Source organism: Rattus norvegicus, chromosome 14 (genome assembly GCF_021556685.1).
Source record: "Rattus norvegicus strain SHRSP/BbbUtx chromosome 14, alternate assembly SHRSP_T2T, whole genome shotgun sequence".
NCBI lineage: Eukaryota > Metazoa > Chordata > Mammalia > Rodentia > Muridae > Rattus > Rattus norvegicus.
Window position 1 is genome coordinate 32,364,714 of NC_141547.1, and position 27,011 is coordinate 32,391,724.

Genomic DNA, 27,011 nt, shown 5'->3' on the forward strand with positions numbered 1-27,011 from the left:
TTCCACTTTCTTCAAGAAATGATTTTCCTCCTCCAACAACTTCTCACCCATCCTCATCTTCCGCTGGGACTAGGCCGTGGGGCTTAGCAGGTCACCCTGCTGCCAGCTGCTTTCTGCAGTTACATTGTCTGACCAGTCTACAGGTGAGTGTGGGGATGTGACAGAATTCCTTTAAGTGTTTTAACTCACAGGAATTATTTTTCTATCCTCTAATCCTGCATTTTTATTGAGTTTGAAAACTCCTTAAAAACTTGCAGAAATGACTTCTTCAGTTTTTGCTACTGCCTAACAATGCCTGAGAAGAGGAGCTAACAGCTAAAGTAACTCTCAGCAGTTTTCAGGACAGTTAGGAGACTTAACCGGCTCTTCACAATCACTTCAAATTACAAACTACATTGTGGACACTGGTCATCACTCAGGAAATGTGACTTATTCTGTCGTGTTCTACACAGGGAAGGAATGTCTGGACGTCTCTACAGAGGAACTGGCCTTCACACTTAAGACTATTAATGGCAGTCTGCCACCTTACACTAGAACACAGGTTGGGAGAAAACAGCCTTTGCTGTCCGGGTGCACAGTGTAGTCACAATACACTGACTGTGTGACTACGGAGGCTGCTGGAATCAAGGGACTCAACCTTAGTCTACGGAATGACTCAGGCTTGGACTATACTGCATACATTAGTTCTTGTAGGAAGTAACAGAATGTGATAAGTAAGTATTTTGTATAACACACAAGGAAAACAAGTACTAGTTACACCACTTTTATTTACATTGTTACACTGTTTATTCAATATAGAAAAATATGAATACATTCATAGTATTCTCTTTTAATTTGGTAAGTCCTTGTTGTCAAATATTGACTATTTTTATATTGGGTGTCCTACCCAATTAAAAAAAAAAAAAAATAAGAACGGACCTAGCCAGCAAGTCTTCCTGTTTGTTACTGATATCGTGGTAATACTCATTCCTCTGTTTAACCCGAATTCCCAGAGACAAGATAAAACTACTGATTACTGTACTGGCTCAAGGATATGTTTTGAAAAGCAGAAATAATTCATTCTTTTCCCCCCAGGAAATGCTTAAGGTATACATTAAACACCCCAGGGACCAAGGATATAAAACGTGTTTATAAAGGGGTCATCATGCTACAAGAGAACTCAGTGGTCAGCCTCACTTCAGTAGACATGCATGTCAAGCAGAAGTGGGGCTGAGGTGTCAACATAATTAGGCTAGAGAGAACCCACACTTGGGAGTCAAACTTCTTTTTAAAACTTTTTACAAATAAAATCAATGATTATATCTTTTGGGCATAATAATTAATGGGTCAAACTTACAAATTAATGCTACAAAATACAGTATTTTCCATTACTTTTAGTTGTAATGTACACTATGTACAGAAAAGAGTTGCATATCTTAAGCTGAAGACACATGAACAGCTTTTTAAAAACCAGACTCTGGACTTATAAACAGAGCAGAAAATGCAAATGCCAGAAACACGATGCCTCCGATGATCGTCACTGGAAAAGAGAGATAAGTGAGTCAGCATTCCGTCCACTGTGACGTGCAAACAAAACCAGTGTCCCTGCTTTTCCTAACTGCTCTTGCAAACAATGTCAGAGGCACAGCCTTCCTGAATCTTTCCTCTTCCCTTATAACCAGACCTGTTCTCTGAGCGCTGCTTACAGAGAGGTAGGTGAGAGCACATGCTGGCAGGGGGCAGCTGGACTGTAGTCACCCACACCTTAACAACCCAAGGATGGCACAGCTCGTGAGCCGTGCCGAGCCTGCTAGTCCATAAGCTCAGGCTCCAACCAGCTTCAATGTTGAAAATGTTCAGGTCTCACACGGGCTACCTGTCAAATCCTTCAGGCCAAAATTCACATACTTCTACAAGTTCTTCACTGGCTTACAAAACGAGTTTGGCCATATTTTAGATAAACTTGTGGTTTTCTAATTTGTCCACATAGACAAAGAAAGTCAGTGCACAGTAACAGGCAGTGTGTGCTGAGGCGTAGATGGGAAACACAGAGACCAGGTGGTCTCTGGAAAAATGGTAAGAGCTAGCATTTCAAGCATTATAACAGACGATGTTTGCATTTTCATTAAAAAATGAGACCTTACCAGTTCTGACAGAGATCTTTTGTGCTATCATCCTTCCTCCAATTACTGCCAATCCTGTGCACAGGCAGTGTCCCACTGTGCCACCCACTGCCACACCATAGGGATCCTGGAAACAGATGTAGCTGGTGTTAACTTGTTAAGTTGGAGATGTTAAGTTTGAGAAAGGTCAGTATTAAATAGAACTAACGGGATATGGGATCTGAACCACAAACATCAGAAGCACTTGTATAAATCCAGGTACACTGTAACTTTATTATGCAGGAAATAGCTGCTTCAAGGAATGTGGACAGGACAAGGATAGGTCTGAATGTCTAAACCTTGTATTGCTGTGCTTCCTGAAGGCAGAAACCCTGACCTTAACCCTCTTGCTTTCAGCTGAAGGTAAGGAACAAATATTAAATGAACAGGAAGTCTACAGAAAAAGATAACCCAGAAGAGTAGGGAAGAACCCCACATATATTTGGGAAGGAAGAACAACACAACATTGGAATGTTTCTAAGAGAGACAAGAAAGCCCTAGAGAGGAGTCCTTGAAGAGTACATCAGGAAGGGTGGGAGCCAGTTATGGGGGTGTAGGGCTGTAGGTGCCATGCCTGTGCCAGAGGCCAAGATTCAAGGCCTAGCTACAAGAGGTCCCCAGGAACTCTAAACTCATCCTTTGTCTTGAGACACTAGCTGTTTTAACACAAGCAGATTTCTGCTTTCAAACTTTAATGAAGACTGAATTAGATGGGAGTAAGCCCAAGGAGAAATCTCTGCTAAAAAACAGTGCTGATGGGATTGGGGTTAGGAGATGGAGGCAAGAGAAAAGCAGATGGACAGGAAGGATGTGGGATACTGTGAAAGCGACTGGGTGTGACAAGTGAGTAACTGAGAAGACACATGATAAAGATGGGGACCAACTACCAGGTGATGGCCTCAGTGGGTCTGGTGAACACCTCTTATGTCTTATTTGTCCTGGTGCTGTATGTAGTAAGACTGGAAACGGCAACTGAAGGTGGTAGGTGTGTTTTGGTTCGCAGATCAAGGGTACAGTTCAGCATGAAGAAGCATGAAAGCAGGAGCTTAGGGCAGCTGGTCAGTGCTTAGGAAGTAGATGGTAACGAATGCTTGTGTTGAGCTCACCTAGACCTGGGAATGGTGTCCCCAACTCATAAGTAGGATCCACCATAACCTAATCAACACAGATCTCAAGATGAATCCCACCCTGTGAGGTCAGCAACTGGGCAGTAGAACAGTCCTCTTAACTAACCACAATAATGTTTTTAAACTTTGGGAAGTTAAGAATACAGTACAGGACAGAAGGACTAAGCAAGGGGTTTCATTTCCCCCTTAAAGTCAGAGTGGAGCTGAGAGAAAGGCAATGATCTACGTTATAAGGGAGTGGGGTGCTGGGGTCCAGGAGTGCACTGTGGCTAGCTTGGATGAAGAAAGCTGGGCGGGTCTGCAGCCAGCTGCTGTGAAGTTAAAAGGCAACATATAGGGCTGGAGAGACGGCTCAGTGGTTAAGAGCACTGACTGCTCTTCCAGAGGTCCTGAGTTCAAATCCCAGCCACATGGTGGCTCACAACCATCTGTAATGGGATCTGACGCCCTCTTCTGGTGTGTCTGAAGACAGCTACAGTGTACTTATATATAATAAATAAATAAATTTAAAAAAGATAAAAAAAAAAAGGCAACATATATATAGTCTGAACCTGAGAATGTATCACCACCACATCCTCTGCTACTCCAGAAGATGTTTCATTCCATCTGAAAATAAAAAGGCACTAAGAAAAAAAAAATCACTGGGTTAAATAAAGTTATTTTAACAAAGATCCTTCAAAAGCAAAACAGCATGGTTCATAAAAAGGAGATTAGTGTTACGGAACATAGCCAGGCAGTTAAGAGGTCTTTAAACACTGCTACAGTGTAGGTTATGTGGAGGGGTGCTAGCCCAGGAGTACTGACTGGGTTGGGGACTAGACCGACCTCTGCACTGCTGTATCCCTTCTACAGACGGAAACCCACAAAATGGGTAACTGCAGGGCAGTGCCCCACCAACTGACCCTGGCAGGACCTCCTTCACACAAGGCCTCATTTCCAAGGCCCTATTCTGAAGTTCTAAGAGCTGATGGAAAAACATGAATGAAGGTAGGGCGTAGCCATTAAGGAGTTTTTAAAGTTTGTTCTATGAGAATCAAATGGGACAGTTCCTTTTTAAAAATTTTTTCCATCTCCAAATAAAGCATTTTTAAGGTTTTCTGACAAAATCTTTCTCCATAACTTCAGGCCTAGCTTGGAATGCTTCCTATTTTAAACTGCAGGGCCATGTTAAGGAACTTATCTTTTACATAGACATTTCTAAGGATTTAAATGTTTCCGAGTGCAATAATATAACTGGTATGAGATCAAGCGCATGCAGCTCCTCAGGATGTTGGCATCTGTGAAGAAGTGACAGCTCCCAGGAGAGGACAGTGATCCATCCCCACCCCAATAGCAAACCAAGAGGATCTTTTAAATACATGTACTCAAAGGCAAGACAGAAAGCAGCTCACTTCTGGCCCTGACACAAGGCACCCATCTCTAGCCTCTGGTTCTTCGCTGCTCAATCCGGGCTGGACAGTGTCTTCTAACTTACACTGCTGCACCAGCACTGTAGAGCTCAGAGGACGAGAGCTGCCCTACAAGAGCAGGGTGCAGCAGTCCCGAGACGAGCCCTGCAAGCATTCTCATGTCCTTAAATCTGACTTGTTTTCTCTGAATTTTAAAAGTATCCCTCTCTGGGGGAGGTCAGTGAGAGAACTCAGCAGGTAAAGGTACTCTGGAAATTTCCTGAGCCGTCAGAGCAATGATGAGAAACAAGTGATCAGAGCTGCTCAGAATGTAGTGAGAGTCGACAAATCCCCGACACAAATCCTACTGTGTCTCTACATTTTTCTTTTGTTTTTAAGAGTCTTAGTATGCAGCCCAGCTACAGACTAATTCAAGATCAGCACTTATAAGAGTCCACAGTGGTAGGATAATAAGCAGCATGTGATATATTAATTTATATTTCCAATCAGCATACAGAAGTCATGAGCAGAAAACCCAGAAGCAAAGTTTTAGTTTGGCAAAATACAGTACGGCAACTCAGCAAGACAAAAAGAAAAGAACAATTAAATTTGGGTTCAAGAACGAGCGACACAGAAAACTCAGGAGGCTAATTCTAGATCGTAAAATGAAGAGATGTGCCAAACGTCCAGTGTGGGTAGCCCCGTGGCCCCTGACTGATTAGGGCCTCACTATGGAAGCTGTCAGACACACTCACCTCTCTGGCTGCCAGAACAATGGTAGTGAGTTGAGAGCGATCACCCCATTCCGCCAAGAATGTTAACGTGAGTGCTTGGACAAAAATGGGTGAAATAAAGTGTAACCACTTTTTCTGAGGTATTGCTGTGCTTGTACCAGTTTCAACATCTGGCCCGTTTAAGAGTTTGGTTCGTTGGAACTGAAACAAATAAAAAATACCAATAACCCAAGTAAGCCTATCAATATAGCATAAAGTCACTTTTAAATCATAAGGTGTACTCTCCAAAGAAAATACATGTGTATCCTCCAACTGCCCTTTAGCCACCAGCCTCATATCCTGTCAATTTTCCCACTTTTCAGCAAACTGTGCAGATGCTTCAGAAACATGAAGAACAGTTCCCAGATTCCAACATGTGCCATCAACCTAAAGAGCTGGCTGTATTTGGTGGACACTTCCCTCCCTGCCGCATTCACAGTACGGCATACACAGAGCCACATTACGGTACGAACGGGAACCCAGCTCGTCTGCATGTACACAGTGATTCCCAACTTACTTCTTCATCTTTCTTCTTCAACTCTGCTTGCACTTCTTCGAGCTCCTCCTGACCCTCGTCTGGGCTCATCTTCAAACCTTCCCGAAGCATTCTAATGCCAAAAATGGCAAAGAGTGCAGTTGAGACATAGTATGTGTACACCCTGGGGATGACTGTGGTGGCATAGCCAAACAAAACTGTAAGGGAATGCCAACAGTGTTACACAGTGCTTTCTGCAACAGACCAAAGAACAGTTAAATCAGAACCCATAACTTACATCATGGATGGAAAACTGGTTCATATTAGATACATCACATATGTAATGCCCTGGAATACCTCTGGTTCTTTCCACAACTTTAGAATGGCACAGTCCACTGGCTTTCCAAGACAGGCATGGCCTCATTTCGATGGCACATGCATCTGCTATAGGGACATTGCTTGATATGCTGACTGGCTCTCCATTCATACTCAACTAATGGCTGCTTCCCCTCTATCTGTGCTAGGCTGACTATGATGTCCTCTAAGAATGTCAAGATGTTATAAGCTGGAAACCTCACTCTGCTCCCTAAGTACATGCTTCTTTATCACAGATAGGAAAAGGTCGAGGACAAGATTCTCTCACAGCGCAATTCACTCTGCTCCTTTTAACTGTGTAACTTTAGTACATCTTATGAAACAATACTAAAAACCCCTTATAGGTACGTGTAGATGCACCAATATGACAAAGTTTCTATCTCTTACCTTCTGAAAGGGCCAACAGACAGACATTTTACTAATAGAGAACATTTTGGGGAAACTTCCAGAAGATGTGAAGCAAGCACAGAATGTACCTATAGGATCTTATTACTAGAAGTTAAGAAGAGCAAGAACCAGCCACAAGAACAAGGCAGGCAGCCAGACAGGACCCCACAGGCCAGTCTGGACAATGTCATCAACATGAGCTGGAGAAAACACACGCGCGTAAGAGCGGGAGGAAGGAATGTACGAGGCCAAAGGTCATTCATGTCTGGAACACATACCACAATTAGGAAGCTAGCATTTTTGAAAGCATCAAGGGAAATATGCAAGGAATTACACTAAATCTCTGGGGAAACTTTAGAGCAAGGTACGTATTGCGTTTCCTTGTCTCTTCACAGGCATGTATTAGCTGCAAGAGAAGACTAAGTAAGAAAGTCCTGTACTGGGTAAGCTACACGAATGAGGCAAAAAATGAATGCCACATCATTTCTTGGGACATTCTTCTGAGGACATGACACCATTGCAGCTCCTAGCCAAGAATCTGTAACGAGCTTTAACCATGCAGAAACATCCCACACAAAAAGGAGGAGCCATGGGCTATGGAGAGGGCGTGACATTATTCTCTAAAGCCTGTTGATATCATAAAGTATAGCAGTAGTTCAGATTTAAAATAGAAAATCACTTGATCTTACTTGGACTGTACAGGTGGAAACAGGTGCGACAAAGCCTCAATCGATCGATCTACCTACCTACCTAATCTCTGCATAATATATAAATTAAGTGTGCATAAGTACACATTATTTACCTAGACACAGAAATAATATATAAAAATACTCAATTTTTTTACACAGATTGTACCCAAATGCTTAAGCAATCGGGGGAAGTAATAATAGTAAAGGCATACCAGTGTTTGTTACACTCTTTATCTGTATGGCTTTATGGATTTAAAACTACTTCCACAAAGTCTGGGGAAATGGCTCAATGGGTAAAATATTTACTGTGTAAACATGAGGATCTGGGTTTGAATAAACTCATAAGCTAGACACAGCTGCACACATCAATCATCTTAGTGCTCATATGGGACAAGGGGATGAGGGTCAAAGGCAGGAGAATGGACCATCTGGGATCATATATCACCATATCAGTGGTGAACAGGAGACTGTCTCAAGTGAGAGGTAAAGGCCAAGGACTCTAGACTGTCTTCTGACCTCACACGCGCACTGTAAGCATAGACATCCAGTCACACAAGCATTCACACACAAAAGAAAAAGAAAAGAAAATGACTTCCATAAAAAAAAAAATTAAGCATTGAAATAAAATGTAGAAAACCTTTTGAAATCCACTAAATTTATTCTTTTTCTTTTCAGATAACATATCCTCCCAACCCCCACAGAACCTATGATGACCACTTGCTTTCTAAGGTGTCAGGGGTTGAGTATAACAATGGTTTCTAAAACACAACTGTGTTACCATGCTAGACCTGAACATCAAGGTGACTAAATCATGGTATAGCATATAATGCTCCACTGGACGAGGAGCATTGTGTTGAGATGATGAGAGTGATTTCACCATACCACACCGTCAGTGTGTGGAATAAACGTATCAACTGTGTTTCCCTGGAGCTTCCCATCGGATACTAGAGAATACTGCAGACTGCAAACTGAAGTGAGAGCTGGGGTAAGAGCACCCTGGCAACGCTTCCCTTTTAACTAGATCTCTACTGAGAGCAGACCCTTCTGGTGTTTGTTACACCGGGCCTTTCCCACCTTCTTTTTGCTGTTCCTCTGGTTTCCTTTATTAAAAAACATTTTCTAAGCCAGGTGGTGGTGGAGCATGTCTTTAATCCCAGCACTTGGAGGCAGAGGCAGGCAGATCAATTACTTCTGAAACAGCCAGAGCCACACAGAGCAACCCTATCTCAAAAAACCAAAGTGTAAACAGACAGACAGACAGACAGACCAAACCTCTCCTGCCACCCAAACATCTAAGTCATAGCAGTTCACTCAAGTTAATATTTCAGTTTTTTCTACCACTGCTAATATAACAGTTAGGATACTTAAAATTCTGTATAAAAGACTACCATGTATAAAAACAGTGATTTGATACACTTCAGAGAAATGTCACTGAGCTAGCTACCACTCCATAAATCATTAGAGGTAAGTTTTCACCATATGATTGGTAACACTGACCTCAGGAGTTCTGAACTGAGAAACATGGCTTTAACAAAACTCCTTAATATTTATTTATATGTGTATAATACCTCAGCTATTAAAACACTTTTTCAAAAATAAATCAGTGTTGATATTGTATCTTACTTCACTCTAGCAATAAAAATTCATCCACAAAATAATAGGGTCAAGTTCCCATTTTAAAATATATTAAGCTTGTGATATATTTACTTTAACTATATAATATACTAAAAACAACCATGATAATTCAATCTTTAAATACTTAGAGACCTAATAAGAAAAGAAACCTTCAACAGCTTTTAAGCTCCAGCATCCTATACATACTTTTCTTTTGTTTTAAAGATTTATTTATTTATTATATATGAGTGCACTGTCACTGTCTTCAGACACACCAGAAGAGGGCATCAGATCTCATTACAGATGGTTGTGAGCCACCATGTGGTGGCTGGGATTTGAACTCAGGGCCTCTGGAAGAGCAGTCAGTGCTCTTAACCACTGAGCCATCTCTCCAGCCCCCGTGTACATACTATTCTTACAGGAAGACAAACAGGTATGATGCATACAAAGCTCTAACAGTTACTGGAGCAGAGCTCAATGAGGAAAACAATACAGGAAGAACAGAGTTCCTGACTTCCAACTGTTGAGGTTATGTGTCTTCTCAAAGGAGTGATGGTGACAGCACAGGAGGCTAATGGCATTTAAGATTCCAGTGGGTACATCTTATTTTATTCACCCATTCATTCATCTACTGGAGACGGTAGATCTTGTTTATGTGTTTATTTCATGGATGCCAATGTTTGTCTGCATGCATGCCTATCCTGAGGAGGTCAGAAGAGGACCCTGATAGATGGTCCTGGACTTGGAGGTAGGGATGGTTATGAGCCACCATGTAGGTGTTGGGAGTCAGACCTGGGTCTCTGCAAGGGCAGCGAATGCTGTTAACAGCTAAACTCTCTCCAGCCTCAGACTTTATCTTTCTATCTTTGGTGTGTATATTCATGAGTTGAAGTGTGTGCACCTAGAAGCCACAGGAGACATCGGGTCTCTCACTGCACCTGAAGCCGAGCAGTTTCAGTTGTTCTGTGAACACCACTGTCACCACTCGACAATGCTTGGGTTACAGCACAGGTAGTATGCTCTTTATGTGGATGCTGGGAATTAAACCTCAAGTCTTCATTCTTACACAGCCAGTGCTCTGACCCACTGAGCCACCTCTCCAACCCTGCATTGGCTATATTGTAAAATTACTTTAAACATTGTTTTTACTTTTATACAGTATATACCAGAAATGAGATGTTTTCAACTCCTTAACTTTACAAAACTTTAAGATAGTATCAGATAAAGATTGAGTTCCTACTGGAGCAATCAGAACCTGCCCCATGGCTGCAGGAGGTAGGAGAGGAAGAGACGAACAGCAGACCGCAGAGTGAGTCAAAGGACTAGGCACACACAAGAACTGGAGGGGCTGACAACGCTATGGAGCTGCTCTGCAGCAGGGAACGTGCTAATGAGGGCGTCAGCACCAGCATGAAACCTGACAACGTTCAGACAACAGATCCCAAGTGAAATCACGTTTCAAGTCTATTTCTTGCAATATATTTCTTTCAAATATATATCATATATAAATAAAAATGTGTATCTTTATATGAATTATATATGAAGGGTTCACTGTTAAAGAACTCAAGACCATATATTCCTGGCTATGAAGTCCTCTACTAGAAATGGCTGGTCTACCAGAAGCTACACTCTTAAAGAAAATGGGTTCTCCTTCCACAGCTCCTCGGTGTGGAATGGGGGATTATGAGCCCCTTCCTGGTTTACCCAAGTGAATGCTGACAGGTTTGATCTTGTGCTGGCCACCACAGCTTCTGTATGCTCATGAGTGCAGGGGTCTGTGACGTCCAGGAGACATTGTCCTGTAAGACCTCTTGTAAGGGCTCTTACAATCTCTAATCCCTTCTTCTGTAACACATCACTTCAAAGAGAAAATGAGTTGCTACTCTATCAATACTTACATTTTCAAATGGTGACTAGTATTGAAAATATCTAACACAAGCTTTAATTAAGTATCAAGGCAACAGAGAATCAGAAATGTACCTTGCTTTGCATTTTAAGAAATTAGTCTCATTATGGTAAGAGGTCACCTCATCACTATACAACAGAAACCCTAAGGCAGGGAGGAAACTATTAAGTGCACTTTACAGAGAGGGGAGCTAAGATTCAGGGTCAGCTGACTTATTTACTAGGGTAAACCAAGGGAGGTCCACTCAGCCCCAGCTGTGGCTCAGGAGGGGTACTGTGCTCTAACTCAGGTGTCTCTGACGTACCAACTAGGTAGTCATCAGTCACTCAAGTGAGCTGACTTTCTTGTGATTCAACACCTTACTTAACATTACACCTAAAAGCAGTAAGCCAAACAGTAACACAAATGAGAAGACTACAGAACGCTGGACTCCATGTAAGCAACTAAGGAACTCAATGAGAATGAACTGAAAGCTGCTTCTCAGTGTGGCTACCTCATGCCCTTCAGGAAGAAAACATGCAGTTTGTTATGGCCTCTTGAATCCTATTTCTAAAACTGCAATTATAAATAAATTTATCTGGACTGAAGAAAACAAAATCCAAAACCAAAACCACTGAGGTAGAATAAAATTAAGGAACTGAGAATCAAGGCTAGAAAGACAGTTCAGTGGTTAAGAGCACTGAACTCTGTAAGTTGCTCTTACAGAGGCCTAGGTTCAGTCCCCACACCCAGACGATGGCTCACCACCATCTGAAATCCTCTTCCTGAACTCTGCAGGTACCAGGCATCTATGATGCACCTACATACATGCAGGCAAAACACTCATATACACAGAATAAATCAACCTAACACATATATAAAAATTAAGGATAAAAACTACCAGTGACAAAAACGTTAAGAGTGTGTATTTGGCACTGGCTCTGAATAAAAACTCCACCTGAGTAAAATCTGGGTTTTAATGTAATATACTGAAACCATTTGCCGTTTAATGACTTCTGGGGATAAGCAGTTCCCAATGTAACTGGGCAAATGACTCAAGCCGCACATATGCTTTCCCTTAATTCACTGTGCTCCCAGTAAAGCAGCCTTACCCGACAAGCACGTCATCAAGGCCAAAGCAAGCATGGCGCCAGCCAGCACAGTCAGCCGGTTATAGCGCATCGCCATGATGGCAGCTATGAAAAATGTCTTGTCGCCGAGTTCGGACACTATGATGACTGATATGGCAGCAACAAACGCATGGATAAATCCCAGATTTGCCTGGGTAGCTGCATCTTCTCTGTTGGTATGAACTGGGGCGGCCGGTGTAAATCCTTTCTGAAAATTAAAAAAATAAATAAATATTTTAAGTCATTTAGTTGACATTCTTTTATTTTAAATGAGAAGAGTGGTTATTATTATTGGTGGTGGTGGTGGTGATTCCAGTGATCTACTGCTTTATCTAAATGCCACTAGTAATAACAGCGGCCTGTAATTCAGCCCCCCGTATAAAGTAATTCACAAGCGTCCACTGCATCTAGTATCCTAATTACCCTTTCTAGGCATGCCTTACAGTCAGTTCATGCTCTCTCACTCGAGTCTCACTAGTAATGTGGGTTGGAGACTTGGTGTGTTTATCTACCATTCACTGGCACTATAAAGGGTTAAGGAGGATCCAGAAAGTTCCAGAGGCCCAGCCAGAAGTGGCTTTAGCCGAGACAAAGTTTAATATAGCTACATGTGCAGATGGTCCGATGATGAACTCTAAAAATATCCTGAAATGTCATTTGGTAAAAAAGGCAAAGCAGTCTCTGTCGGTATTAACATGAAAGTGTCGCAAAACGTAATCGGCCTCCCCATTGTTCACTGGACCGTTTGAAGCCCTGTCCCGTAAAAGCCACTGATCTCTGGAGATCATCTGAAATGAAGAGATTCTAAAACAGGGATTGACAAGCTAGGAGAGGCTAGCCCAGCATGTTTACAATATAGAGATTATAAAAGATAAAAAGTGGGGGGAAAGGGGAGTGGAAGAAGAGGGAAAGCCATAAGGAAGACTATACAGCAGAGATTTTCTGTAGCGAGGATAGAGAGATGTGACCTGTGAAGTCTAATATTTTAGCTCCAGGCTCATTACTAAGAAACTTCACTGGCTGGAACTCTAAGGTCACGTGAGACGCCAGGAAGGACATGGAGTATAGGTTTCATAATTGGGAAAGTTATGTGGCTTTATGAATACTATATGTAACAGCTTCAATTTTTATTGTGTACATCATTCCTTAACATATGTTATACACTGGACTTCAAACACTACAGGACACAATAGAACTGTAAGAATTACCCAGACTATTAAGTAAGCAAGTACCATTTTACAGGCTGTCTTTCCATCAGCACTTCAGTTGTATCTATGCTGAGATTCCTTTAAAATGACCTCCTAGCTGGTCCAATAGCCTATGAGCATTAAGCACCCCAAAACACACAGGTACTTTAAGTAGGACATCCTAAGGCCATTATTTACCTGCCAGGTTGCCTGACCCTCCTCCCTACACTACCCTCTGTCTATATGACACACGAAATAGCTGTCCTGCAGTTATCATCCTGTTGCCTCGTCCTCCTAAGTACTGGGATCGATTACAAGCATCAGACACTATACAACGCTAGTGTTTATGTGAAAAGAATTCTCAAAATTTCAGGCTGTGAAGTCCACGAGAAATTTCAGGAGTAAATATGTAGCATTTAAGATCATTTAGCTCCAAAGCTTGAGAAAGAGAAAACTGCATTTTAAATCAAATTATGATAGAAATAAACACTTTATATTTCCGTGGTTTATAAGCTGTAAGTCCTTGGCCAAATTATTTAGTCTGTTCTTCTATGAAATAAAGAATGAAAATTGCCTGAAGAGTATAATAAAGGAAGTTGACAAAGAGATGTCTCAGTGCTCTTCAAGGGGGCTCAGGTTTGCTTCTCAGCATCTACATAAGGCATTTCATATTACTACCCTGTCTTAGTGCCCTTACTACCCTGTTTTACTGCTGTGAACAGACACAGTAACCAAGGCAACTCTTACATGGACATTTAATTGGGCCTGCATTACAGGTTCAGAGGGTCAGTCCATTATCAAGGCAGGAACATGGCAGCATCTAGGCATGGCACTGGAAGAGATAAGAGTTCTCTACCTTCATCCAAAGGAGGCCAGAAACAGACTGGCTCCCATGTAGATAGGAGGAGGGTCTCAAAGCCCACCCTCACAGCAACACTTCCTCCAACAAGGCCACACCTCCTCATAGAGCCACTCGATGGGCCAGATCCATACAAATCAGCACATACCCTCTCCTGGCTTCCATAGGCATGCATGTGGCACACATTCACAACCACACAAGATACAATACACAAGTATTTTAAGGGTAAGCCCAGCAGATGGCTCTGTGGGTAAAGGCACTTGTTGTTAAACTTGATTACCTAAGTTCGATGCCCAAGATTCACGGTGGAAGGAGAGAGGACCAACTCCTCTAAGCTACCTTCTGATTTCTGCATATATTTGCATGTCCACAGAGAGAGACAGAAAATAATAAATGAAAACAGAAGAATGCAACAAAGTAAAACAAATAGGATCCTTCAAGTTCTTAAAACTTTCCATTTAGAAGGGAAGAAAACTACATCTACGGCTCCTTCCACTTACCAGGCCAGTCCTGGAGGGCTAAAACTCTCAGGATATTGTAAAGACAGAGGTGTTTAAGAATTAAATAACTGCCCTGTTTGGGGCTGGGCCACCCACAGCACTTATTCTCTGCATTCTAACCAGTTCAGGTGTCTATGGTGGCCTCTGACGGCTAGGAATGCTTCTTTGATGAGCAGTGAGCTGCACTCACCTATGGATGAAAGGGTGAGCATTTAGAAGTACAGACCAACAGCACTAACTGGACTCAGTAGGTTGTGGGTATAGTCATATATTTGTGTGTGTGTATACACATACATAATGTACAAACAACAATGTATAATTTGAGAGAGGACAAGAGGAGTCAAGAGGAGGGGGTGGGGGTGGGGGGGTTAGAAACTATGCAAGTATAGTATGCTCCTGTGGTGGTTTGAATAGGTGTGGCACTATTAGGAGATGTGGCCTTTTTGGAGTAGGTGTGGCCTATACTCAGGCTCACTCAGTGTGAATTAGAGACTCCTTTGGACTGCCTGTGGAAGGCAGTCTCCCCCTGTTGCCTTCAGATCAAGATGTAGAACTCTCAGCTTCTTCCCTAGCATCATGTCTGCCTGCCTGCCTGATGCCATGCGTCCCACCACGATGACAAAGGACTTAACCTCTGAAACTGTATGCCAGCCCCAATGAAATGTTTTTGTTTGTAAGAGTTGCCTTGGTAATAGTGTCTCTGCGCAGCAATAAAACTATGACAACTCCCGTTAACGGCTCAATTTTTTAAAAAAAGTGAAATACTAATATTAATATTAATTAGATCAGAAAACAATTTGTTAGCATTATCTACTGATCACATGGAAGGACTGGCTCCTTGGTGTGGTAATCTTCTACAGCACTGAAGTCAGACTGCCTGGGTTCACATCCAAAGCATTACCAATATGACCACTCAATCATCTGCCAACTGAAGCAGCCGTGACACCCAAACTGTTAAGTTTCAGGTGAATCGAGGCCTCAGGAGTCGCCTAGTATACAGCAACACTCAGATCTCATAACACAACAGAAACAGCTAACCAGACTTTCTGAAATGAACTACTTCACGTTACTTCACTGAAACTGTAGAGAGAATATTTTATGCCTAAATACAACATGTAAACCCTTTCCTGTATCTATTCAATTTCAATACTTCCTATCTAATCATACTAGCTTCTAAAATAGATCTTTCTCCCAAAAGAAGCTAACACAGCAGCACTTAACGCAAAACACAAGCTAAAAATTTGCGTCATAATGGTTTAAATTTCCCATTTTAAAAAATAAAAAGCAGGGGGTTGGGGATTTAGCTCAGTGGTAGAGTGCTTGCCTAGCAAGCACAAGGCCCTGGGTTCGGTCCCCAGCTCCGAAAAAAAAAAAAGAATTAAAAAAATAAAAAAATTTAAAAAAATAAATAAAAAGCAGGCAAAAGTAATTGAGAAAGCAAGGATGCAACATTAATTTATAAGCAGCAATTTTTAAATTGCCAAGAAATAGTCTACCTTTTTCTTCATCGTCTCCTGTAACTGGTATGTTCTACACTGACTCCTCCCTCAGCTCACGGGCAGTGCAGCCTGAGAGCTCACCAGGCTTCTGCTGACCACAGCCTCAGTCAGTCAGAATTCCCTTCCCAGTGTTCTTCATTACGATTCATCAGTCCAGACGTCTCAAACCAAGTCCAAACCCCTTTTATCCTCAGTCCCTGACAATTAGCCACATGGACGCCGTGAAAATTTGTCACAAAAGGATTGAGAACAGCGAAGGTGAGGACGGAACACTGGGAAGCTGACAGTTCTGAGGTAGAAGCATGCGTCAGTGAAATGCTGATACTCAAGAGACCGGTCAGCTAAGTGATCTAGGAATATCCATATGAAACACGCTGGCTGGACAGGTGGTTCAGAAGTAAAGGCACTTCCAAACCTACCAACCAGAGCTCAACCCCTAGGACCCTCATGGTAAAGAGAGAACTGACTTCCACAAGTTGTCCTCTGATCGCCACATGTGTGCTCAGGCACACAGGTGCCCAAGTACACATAAACACATAGATAAATTGTAGTTTTAAAAATTCAAGATTATGAAGGTATAATATGGGGGGAAGGAAGTTATATATGTGATTATGTATCCTGATCTCAAGAAACATTGGACATTTCCAGAGAAAGAATCAGAATCAGAAAGGGTGAGACACTTTTCCTCAAAGAACCAACTACTTTCCAGCTGTGTGGACTGCACAGTTCCTGTGGTAATTACAACTCTGTTGCTATAACTTCAGGGCAGTTCTCAAATATTTTATGACAGCACAGCTCTGTTCCAAAGGAACCTTACTTAAAATGCCAACCCGCCAGTGGTAATCTGGGCTCTTGAGGCATGGATTGAAATATGAAAAGGCAAGGCAAAGCAGTCCTCATCATACAGCCAGAATTATCTGGACCCTCTAGACTTCTGACATCATGAAACCAGGTACTAATACCTTGTAACTTGTGTGCATCACTTAAAAGACCTCTCTGAAAAAAAATCTCTCTCTCTCTCTCTCTCTTTCTCTCTCTCTCGTGTGTGTGTGTGTGTGTGTGTGTGTGTGTGTGTGTGTGCTCACATGTGCACATGCTTATGAGAGAGAGTACCTATAGAATCCAGAAGAGAGTGTTGGATATCTTAGAGCTGAAGTTACAAGTGGCTGTGAGCCACTACATGGGTACTACATGGGTCCTTGGAACCAAACTTGAGTTCTTCACAAGAGCAGTGCCTTCTCTTAACACCTGAGGCATCTCTCTAGCCCCACCCTAAGACTGCCAACTGACCTGCTACTCCAGCAGATCAGTTCCTCACAGCAGGCCTCAAGCAGACCCCACCAAAAAGTATATGCTCTGCACGTACTCATTCAAAGGTCAGGGGGCTTATACCTGTGGGACAACCTCTGCCTGAACAAGTGGAGTGTGGGTGTAAGGTTCTTTCTCAAGTTCCACAGGATTCAGAACTGGAAGGCTAACCAGAAAGTACAACAGTGCGTACTTTCTGCCAGGTCCTGACCAACAAATGAGAAAGAATAAAGCTTGTGTGTCTCAGACAGTAACCCACTGGATAAATGTTTGGGGTCTTAAAATTAAAAGTATACATGATAATGATAACCTATCTCAGAGGCAAGAAGAAAGCCCCTAAAAGACTCTGAATGTAAGATAAACATCGGCGAGGGACTGTGGCTAATAATCAGGGCAGTGGGGAATATCTGCTTCTGGGCCTATCAAAATGTGAACTGCTTGAGAGCAACGGTGAAACTGACCAGAAGGAAATATATGCACGTGACAGAAAGGGGAAAAAAAAAAATCAGTAGATCTTAGGAAGGGCAGGGCTCACTTAAGGATGGTGGTAAGACTAGGGGCTGGGGATGCCTGATAAGGTGATGCTCCTGAAAGCAATGGGGAAAAGAAGACTCAAAGCCAGGAGTGAACTTTAATATGTTCGGTCCGAGGCGCAAGCAGAGCTTCACAGGAAGGTTCCCAGAGAAGGGCTGTCAGAAGTGGTTCAGAGATGTGGCTAGGCCAGACTCTGGGGGTAGACCTGGTGCTCAGCCTAAATTAGCCAGGGCTGTTTGCAAGTGGATGAGATTCCCAGGGGAGAGGGCAAACACCTAAAGCTCACAAAAACATGAACCTTACAGACTACCTGGTGCTGTCTACCAGAAATGGAGAGCACAGAGAAAATTCACAACACTGCCCCAGCCCCAGGTTATCCCTCACTTGCAAAGTTCAGGCTGCTGAACTTAAGTCCAGTCTACACTAGGGTGAAGTTCTAGCTGTGTCCTTTCCTCTGCCTCTTTCGAAGCATACCTGGATCATGGACTCAGCTGCCTTTTCATTTTTATTCCCAGGTGCTTTCTCATTGGTCTGAGGATGGCTGTGTGATGGTTTCTATATGCTTGGGCCAGAGAGTGGCACTATTAGGAGGTGTGGCCTTGTTGGAGGTGTGTCACTGTGGCTGTGGGCTTTAATACCCTCGTCCTAGCTGCCTAGAAGTGAGCATTCTGCCTTCAGATAAAGATGTAGACCTCTCAGCTCCTCCTGCACCATGTTCCTGCCATGATGATGATAGACTGAACCTCTGAATCTGTAAGCCAGTCCCAATTAAATTATGAGTTGCCTTGGTCATGATGTCTGTTCACAGCAGTAGAACCCTAAGACAGGCTACATTTTAACACTTGAGTGGCAACGTTGCTGAGTGTTCAAAAGGAGGCATCTCACTCAAAGATGCCTCACCATATCAATCTAACTTATTCCCCAGATCTCCATGCTTGCCCACCTATGTGTAATCTAATAGAAATATTGTATTCCTATAGCTTTTCCTTGCCATCCTAACCATATACAAAGCCACCAGAAGGTTGGGTTTTCTTAATGTTCAAGGTAACATCACAGTCATATTCTTCTTTATACAAACCTTGAGGTTGGGAGGAACCTTAGAGCTAATGAGCCTGAACAGGAATATTTTCAGAAATTCATTCCTCAATATTAGCTTCATGCTTCTGGGTTCCTAAATACATACGATGTTACTCTGTAGGACTTAACAGACTACGATTACACATGCGCCCATGCTCTACATGGACTGGTTTTGCTTAGTAAAGCTGTTTTCTGCTCCAGTGAAAATAAGCTCTGTGCTGCTCTCCCCACAGGACTCCAGTGTACCACTGTTGTCTTGGTTTCCCCATACCCAGCAAAAGAGCTCATGTGACTGATTCACGGATGTCCTTAGCTGGGCTCTAGGCTCCCCACTTGTGCACATGAAGTATGGTGTTGTAACACAGGCAATCTTCAGATGTGGTTATAATTTATTACCAGCTGCCTTAAGTAACAGACTCCTGGAATAATAAGCAGCACATTCAATCATTCAAAAAGGGATAAGGCCAAGGTGGGGGGGTGTTCCTACAAAGCACAGAGTATGCTGCCAAAGTGTGCTAAGGTCATGTCTGAGAGACATTCTCTTGCTTGTTGGATAACCAACCTATCTGTAGATAACTAACTAGCCAGGTCAGCCTCCACATCTGTCAAATTCCTACAAAACCTCTCTCTAAAAGGAAGGGAGAGAAGAGCAGACGGAAATGAGAGGCTGAGCTGTGACAGTAAAGTCTTGATTATTAGACTAACATCAGGGCAACCAGCAGTTACTAAGTGGGCCCCTGAGTTACCAAGTAGAGGCCACTCATTTTCACATCATTTCACTTGACTGGCAGAAAACCACAAAGGCTGTGATCCTAACTGAACCTGAGATGTTAGGCTTAAAACTTTAAGACAGGAGGCAGTCAAGTCAAATGAGGACAGGAAAAGATCTCTGGACTTAGTAATCGGCTCGGTTACAAGTGTGCTTCAAAATGATGGGGCGGAGGCCTGCAGAGAAGGCTCCGCAGGTGAGAGTACAGCTGATCTCAGTATTCTGTAGAAATACGTCTCAAAGGGACAGAAGGGCAAGGAGGAGCACAGGCGATGAGAGATTAAAGCAAAGATTAGCCGACAGGTAACCTCCAGTGGAAGTGGTTTTTAAAATAGCAGAGCAGAAACTGATGGGACCAAGTAGTGCTAATAAAGGCCCTCATCTGTTCTCCCCTTCTCAAAACAGGAGAACAGTGTGAGTGGGACTAAAGGAAACAGTGGGAGGAGGAAGAACGGAAAGGGCAAAGGCAGAATGCACTGGAGGTCAGAGGAAAGCAGAGTAGGGAAGAGCTGGGGCTGGGGCTGAATGATGGGGCACTTTCTAATAGGCACAAGACCCTGGGTCAGTCCACAGCACTGCCCCTCCTTCCAAAAACAAGGATGGGGAGGGGGAGGGGAGGGGTGGGGAGGGGAGGAAGAAGAAGAGGAGGAAGTATATGCAAAGGATGACAGTTTGATCCAAATCGTGAAAAAGACAAAAGGAGCACAGAAGCCAACATGCTGAAGGAGTGCAGTTTCAACCCAGGCACTTCCCTTCTCAGTTACACAACATTACACCACAAGAAGACGTGGAACACTGGAGTGTGTGCTCAGAGTAGTCCAGAAACATCACTGTGTCAGTATTTTAATAAGTGAAACACAAACTGGATCTTGAGAACAGGATCCGAAACCTGTACTTAAACAAACAAAAAAAATCTCTGCAGAGGGCTGGGGAGACGGCTCAGTCAGTCACTCTGCTGCAGCTCAGGCCTGGAAGTTCAGTGCTCCTTTGACAAGATGGGAAGTGGGGACAGGAGAATCCCCAGAGGCTTGCAAGACATCAGGCATGGCACACACACCATAGAACAAGAGACCCTGCCTCCAACGGTGGACAGTGGAAATCCAAGAGCACAATAGTTGCCGTTTCACTCCATATACATATCATGGCACATCTGTGCCCGCTCTCTCATACTACACACACACACACACACACACACACACACACAGAAATCCTCATTTAGGAAACTCTGCTTCTTGGAGACCAGGCCTCACTACAGAGCCTAGGCTGCACTCAATTTGAAGCCTCCTATTGTAGCTTCCCAAGGGCTGAGACTATAGTGTGTCACCCACCACACCATTATCAAGAGGAAATGACAACAAAGAAAGATGCAGTTCCCATTCTAGCCATACAGTTTGATGAACACAAATGTGACTGTACTGCATTCTCCTTTTACTCATGACGAAACCTGGAAGAATGCTCGCTTTGAAACAAAATCTATGGCTTGCCACCAATAGATTGATTCCATCCCTCTCAAAATTCATATATTGCTTAATAAAAAGTTAGTAAGCAAATGGTGGCGTCATGTTCAGAGCTACGGAATTGGAAGCAATGCTTAGAACTAGCTAAGTCTCAACCGTACTGACAAAGTCAGAACAAGCCTTTCCAGAAAATACTGAAATATGCAAAAAGAGACAAGATGAAAAGCCATGAAACTTACAATGCCCTGCGGACAGACCTAGTTTTAAAAGAGCACAGTGATTAGAGCCTTGGGCAGGGGTAGCACCTTGCTATGGAGCTGTGTCTATTACAAAGTTCTAACTAACACAGCCCAGACTGACATAAAACTCAGTCCTGGAGTCAGGCCTGCGCCTCCGTGACCTGATAGAACATTCTACTGCAAAGTGTCATCACAATGTCTAAGTCTTTCTGGGGGCTTTCACTGACTGCAAACATTATTTTATTTTTACTAATGATACATCTGACTCCTATCAGAGTATATTTAACAAATATATTTTCATAAGATTTATTTTTGATTAACTTTTAGCAGCTCTGTTTTATGGACATTACCATTCTACTGTGTATTAACGTATTTAAATCAGATTAGTGTCACTGATTTTTCTTAAGCATTCTTTTTTTTCCAAAGCATTCTTTTGATGACATAATAACACCAAATAAATGGAGTACCAAAAGCATCATTTCATGCAGAAGTCACCTTGGGAAATTCAGTCTTCACAGCTCAAAGCATCAATCACAACCATGAAGAGGCTGAAATCTGGGTGCAGAAAGAATGCAGTGGGATGAAACGATGGCTCCTGGGGAGGTGCCCTCACAGTGAGTAAGCAAAGGACAGCAAGGAGACCAGAAAAGCGGACTGTGAGGTCTACCAACACTGATCGGCAGAACAGTTCCAACATCAGAACACACAGGATCTATATTCTGCCCAGGAAAAACACAGGAAGAAAACAAGACCACACTAAGGTCACTATTTGCAGCATAAAAACTGTAGCTTACTCATAACTGTGTGTTCAAAGGGAACTCTTCTGCTCCAGCCTCAACTTCCCAAGGGCAGGGACAATTCTAAGTCACCACTGGCCTGCTCTCTTAGTGACCAGATTATAAAGATGGAATACTCAACACACAGAGAACCCTGTCTCAGTGAGAACCCTGAACCCAGTAAGATACAACCACCATTACACCATTGCACCATGGTCTGCACCATTTCTTCCACCTGAATGTGTGTCGATGAAGACAGCTTCCCCCTTTATTCTCACAGTTCGCTCTCAACATGGTGGCCTCAGAAGGTTACATTTAGATATCCCATCCTTTGAAATCATCCCCTGCATACAGGTGCAAAGTCAGCTGAAACCCAGATACTCAACAAGTCCAAAACCATTTATATTGTTGTTAAACTGTCCTTTGATCATTTATATAACTGCAAAGAAACAAGAGATACTTTTATTAAACAGTTTAAGAAACATGAAAGAAAAAATTTTTTCACTGTACTCTGTGAAAAGTTATACACGACATAAATAAAATGAGACAATGTTTTGCTATTAAGTGTAAATTCTCAATTCCTAAATGAAAAGAACCACCAAAATACATGAAAATATTAAAACAAACATAGTGTCTGTACCAGCATGCCCTCCAACCCCTTAGTTGTAAAGACAAGAATCAGTGAGACCACTTAACCGAGGCCAACACACCCTGCCTTTACCACTGTGACCTTTACTTAACATGGTTAGATTTCTTCCAGCATCTCAAAAAGGACTGTAATAAATATAGCTGTGCCTCCCGGTATTTGCCTCAAAACTGTAATATGACTACAACCTCCATGAAATGCCTAAAAAGTTACACACTCATAAACTGCACTCTGGTACCCAGGGCTGTGTCACTCCCAGCAGTGACTGGTTTAAAGCAAGCTTCTGATGCAGGGCTATGTGGCAGCGCTCAATGACGAGTCAGCATTTCAGAGCAGGTTACGGAGCAGACAGACCAAGCCAGACACCGTCATTTGAATGGCAGCAGTGCTGCTGATTCAAGGTTGAAGGAGGTAGACTGGGCAGAGAAGGCCCCTCCACCCAATGCTTCTATGCCAAACAACTAGAGCCCTGCATTCTCATGGCCAATGACTCCCACTTCTGCATCTGCCACCTGATTTGTACTGTACAGAAGGCCACTTATTACTCTTTAGTTCAAAGATTTCTGATCTCCCCACATACTGTGTGTGTGTGTGTGTGTGTGTGTGTGTGTGTCTTAAACTTTACAAGAGTCCCAGAATTAACAACTAAATAATCAGTTGGAGTTCAATTTTCTAAGCTAAAACCAATAAATTAATGAACAAAAAAAAATCACAGGTGGCAGATAATAAAACCTGAGTTTTTCTTAACTTCATCTAGTAAAACCTTTAACAAGTAAAAGGTAGCTGGATATACTCTTAAAAAACATTTTTTTTCCTGCTTGAGTTCATTTTATAGTTTTCCATCAAAGTATTCAAAACCTGATAAAAACTGAAATGTAAAATCTCAGAATTTTCTCATAGAAAATTACTTAGCAAATGCCAACAATATACAAGGTCTTAGGAAAGAGGTAGAAAAGAATAAGATACAGCAATGCTCTCAAGACATCTACACGCTGAAGAGCAGACAGAACGCGGACACAAGTTTTAAGAAACCAAGTCAGAAGCAAGAGTGTAAAAACAGATAAAGCATAAAACCCTCAAAAGGAGTGGGGTGGGCATCAAGAGAAAAGGCTTACATCAACACTAAAGCCCATCAGAATAAACAAATGGTGGGGGGGGAGGGGCGCGCTTTCAAACACAAGAACTGCAGACAGTACCTGGCAGGGTGAGCCATGGTAATCTGGTTTCCAGCTCTGTTCTGCTAAGAATTAGGTTCTGGCTCTGAACACTGAACCACTACTCTTCTCAAACCTGCCACTGCCTCATCCACAACCAGGAAATGTCACCTGCTCTGCCTGCTTAACAGCTCTCACTGGATCTTAACTTTACATTAACTAAATCTCCTAACGGGTGCCTATTTACCTGACTTCTTCCTGAGGACTTCCAGTAAGGAGAGTTTTTCCTTATTTCTCAACACCATTACTAACTACACTCTGGACAGGCAATTCTTAGAAAGTACTTCCTGTGTAAAACCAAACTCAGAATCACAGAAACTCCTGTCTTCTGATACTACGTAGAAAAACAAAATACTGGAAAGGCCAACAGTATAACATGAACCATGAAGAAATTAAAACTCCCATTACTAAGAAAGTGCTCCTCTAACAAGGGCATCTTGGGAAACATTCCAGACGCTTCTGCTGAAGACTGAAAGGGTTCTGACCTACAGGCTTCAAGCTTGGATTCTGTCTGGCATGAGAGCACATGTCAGGTTTCCGTTCTGGAGCCACTGTTTTAGAATACAGTGAGGCAGTGGCGAGTTCCTAAAAGACCTGAGGTTCAGCAAAATGGTGAAGAGAACATGATTATCTATCCTGCTGTCACCCTGATGTGTACTAAAGTCAGGACAGCCATTCTCTTAGAGGGCAGATAGGGATGGCAGTAGGAATTTGAATGCCAAAATGGACCGTACTAAGAGACTAAAAAACTCTGGAATGTAGGAGTCAAAATTGAAAATAGAGAGTCCAACTCGGAGAAAAGTACCCTAAGAAAGGAGAAATTCTATGAACATAGGTTAAAAGGTTAATTTCTACCTATCTAGTAAAGGTTAAAGAAACTATGAGGCTCTGGTTTACTTATAAATGCAGTCTTGGAATCCCTCTCTATAGAGCACTCTACCATCAGACACAAGTCTCTGTGTTCAAGGGCAACTTCCTTCAAGCCAAAGCACGTTTTTTAAAAAGGGAGGGTAGCAATGCATAATCTCTAGACACTGTATCTGGCAAAGAACCACAGGGTGTGTCGAGCTGAACTCGGGTGAGCATCTCTGGTTGGGTTGCTTCAACAATGACACGATCAACGTGATGATACTTCGAGAAGCCAGTCTCCCAGCTGCTTGTACTAAAAACTTTCTGCTTGGGATGACTATTTTCAGTCTTTTCAGTAAGGCACATGTGATCAGCAAGACGAAGAATCCAGAGCAAGCCTTCTGGTAGCGGGGATCTAGAGGACCTCCCGGGACCCCTGGCTGGGGCTCTCATTTTCCCTTCCCCCAAGCAGCGAGGCAAGGCCAGGCCGCGCCTGGGAAGGCAGTCTGTCACCCTCCTCCCAGCGAGGCTAGCAGGGGCCGGCTCCCCTCCCCCAGCCGCTTCGGAAAGAGGGCGGCGCCGCCAGCGCCCGAGCCTGGTACCCGGCAGCCGGCTCCGCTGCCTCCGCCCGCCCCATCCCCACCAGCTCGGGCTCTCACCTCGGCCCGGGCCGGCTCGAGGCCCTGTACTGCCGCGGGCTGCGGCTGCAGCTGCTGGGCGGGCGCCGGCGGCTCCTGGTTCCGGTGGCTCAGGTCTTCCTCGGGGCCAGCGCGGACCCCAGCCGGGGCCCAGAGCAACGGAAGCAGCAAGAGCACGAGCAGCCGTCGCGTCGGCGCCCGGCCGCTCCCCCGGGCCGAGGCCGCCATCCCGCCCGCCCAGCCGGCACCGCGCTGCGGCAGGAGGAAGTGCAGGCGAAGGGAAGCGCCGAGCCCGGCTGCCGACAGGCGCGTCCGTCAGGCCTCGCCGCAGCTCAGCGGGCAGCCTGCAGCACGCGGGACACGGGGACCGGGACAGACGGGCGGCGGGCTCTCCGAGGCAGTCGGGCAGCAGAACCCACACACTCCTCCAACTGCCTCGGCGGCCCAACTCCTCAGGCCCCGCCCCCTTGGCAAGACAGCCTCCCATTGGTCCGACGTCAGCCCGGCGTCGTGACGTTTCCGGCAGGTTGAGGTGCGGCTCCCGCCCTGGTCCTATTGGACCCGGCGCTCCTGGGGTACCTGGAGCAGGATGATTGACTCCCTGCATCCATCCTTATAGACCCCGCCAGAGACCCCTCGCCTCTGGGCCCTATGGAGATCAGACTGCAAGGCACTTACCAGTACTTCCTCAAGAGCCTTAGGTCATTAAAACCTAAGCGGCCGCCGCCTCCACTTCTATTAAATGTCAAGTGAGCCCCAGCCCCGCTACCTACGTGGCACTCTTCGGCAGGAACTGCCACACCTTTAAGTTGTGTTCCACCCACCATCACCAAGTCCCTGTGCTGCCTGCTCAGAATATTCTTCCGGGATCCATATGCTGGTTTTTTGTTTGTTTGTTTGTTTGATTGGTTTTTTTTTTTTTTGAAGGCTCTGAAGTAGGATTCCGAAGTAAAAGGATGAAAACCTCCACGCTTTATTTTAAAACATTGTTGAATAGCCTTCGGACCAAAAATCATCGAACACTGCCCTGGCTCAGAATGCCTTACCCTATCGGATATCCTGAAAAGGTTTAGCTTTTGGAGTTGAGTGGTTAGGACTTTTGTGGGATGGAAGCCTTGGGTAGGCAAGACTAGAAGACAGGAAAGAATAGTTAGGCATTAGACAGGACTGCATTTTTTTCTCTCCTAAAGAAAAGCTGAGCTACCTAATTACCAGAGTTACACACAGAAACACACACAGAGAAACACACACACACACACACACACACACACACACACCCCAAATTGCTAATCTCAAGAGCCAGGCACTATTTATTCTAAGTCGTACTCCTGTTTTACAAGCCGTTCTTGCAACCTCTCTTTAGCCTACTCAACACCGCTGGGCCCTTCAAGCTATAGCTTGTCCATGCACCCAGTATGGTGAGGTAACCAGGATGCCTCCTACAAGCAAACTGTTGTACCTCCAAGTTCGCTCCT

General features: G+C 43.7%; 1 protein-coding gene across 2 annotated transcripts; it reads right to left on the bottom strand.

The window, feature by feature from the left end:
- Positions 1 to 747: 747 nt before the first annotated feature.
- On the bottom strand, positions 748 to 25,972 carry Tmem165 (transmembrane protein 165). Of its 2 annotated transcripts, none has more exons than XM_087583940.1 (6): positions 16,027 to 16,265; positions 11,967 to 12,192; positions 5,947 to 6,122; positions 5,412 to 5,591; positions 2,124 to 2,229; positions 748 to 1,519 (listed from the first exon to the last, which is right to left on the bottom strand). In XM_087583940.1, the coding sequence occupies exons 1-6, from the start codon at positions 16,036 to 16,038 to the stop codon at positions 1,443 to 1,445; spliced, it is 777 nt and encodes a 258-aa protein (XP_087440066.1). In that variant the 5' UTR covers positions 16,039 to 16,265; the 3' UTR covers positions 748 to 1,442. The 2 variants fall into 2 exon arrangements, with proteins under 2 accessions (XP_087440066.1, NP_001019973.1); NM_001024802.2 differs by lacking the exon at positions 16,027 to 16,265 and adding an exon at positions 25,558 to 25,972 and having other exon boundaries at positions 751 to 1,519.
- Between the last annotated feature and the right edge of the window lie 1,039 nt (positions 25,973 to 27,011).

Bases quoted from the DNA above. Each gene is read 5' to 3' on its own strand.
- Tmem165 (NM_001024802.2), bottom strand. From the start codon at position 25,764: ATGGCGGCCTCGGCCCGGGGGAGCGGCCGGGCGCCGACGCGACGGCTG. The intron at 6,123-11,966 runs GTAAGGCTGCTT...ATTCCCTTACAG, and splicing joins CTTGATGACGTGCTTGTCGG to TTTTGTTTGGCTATGCCACC. The intron at 2,230-5,411 runs GTGAGTGTGTCT...ATCTGTTTCCAG, and splicing joins TTGTTCTGGCAGCCAGAGAG to GATCCCTATGGTGTGGCAGT.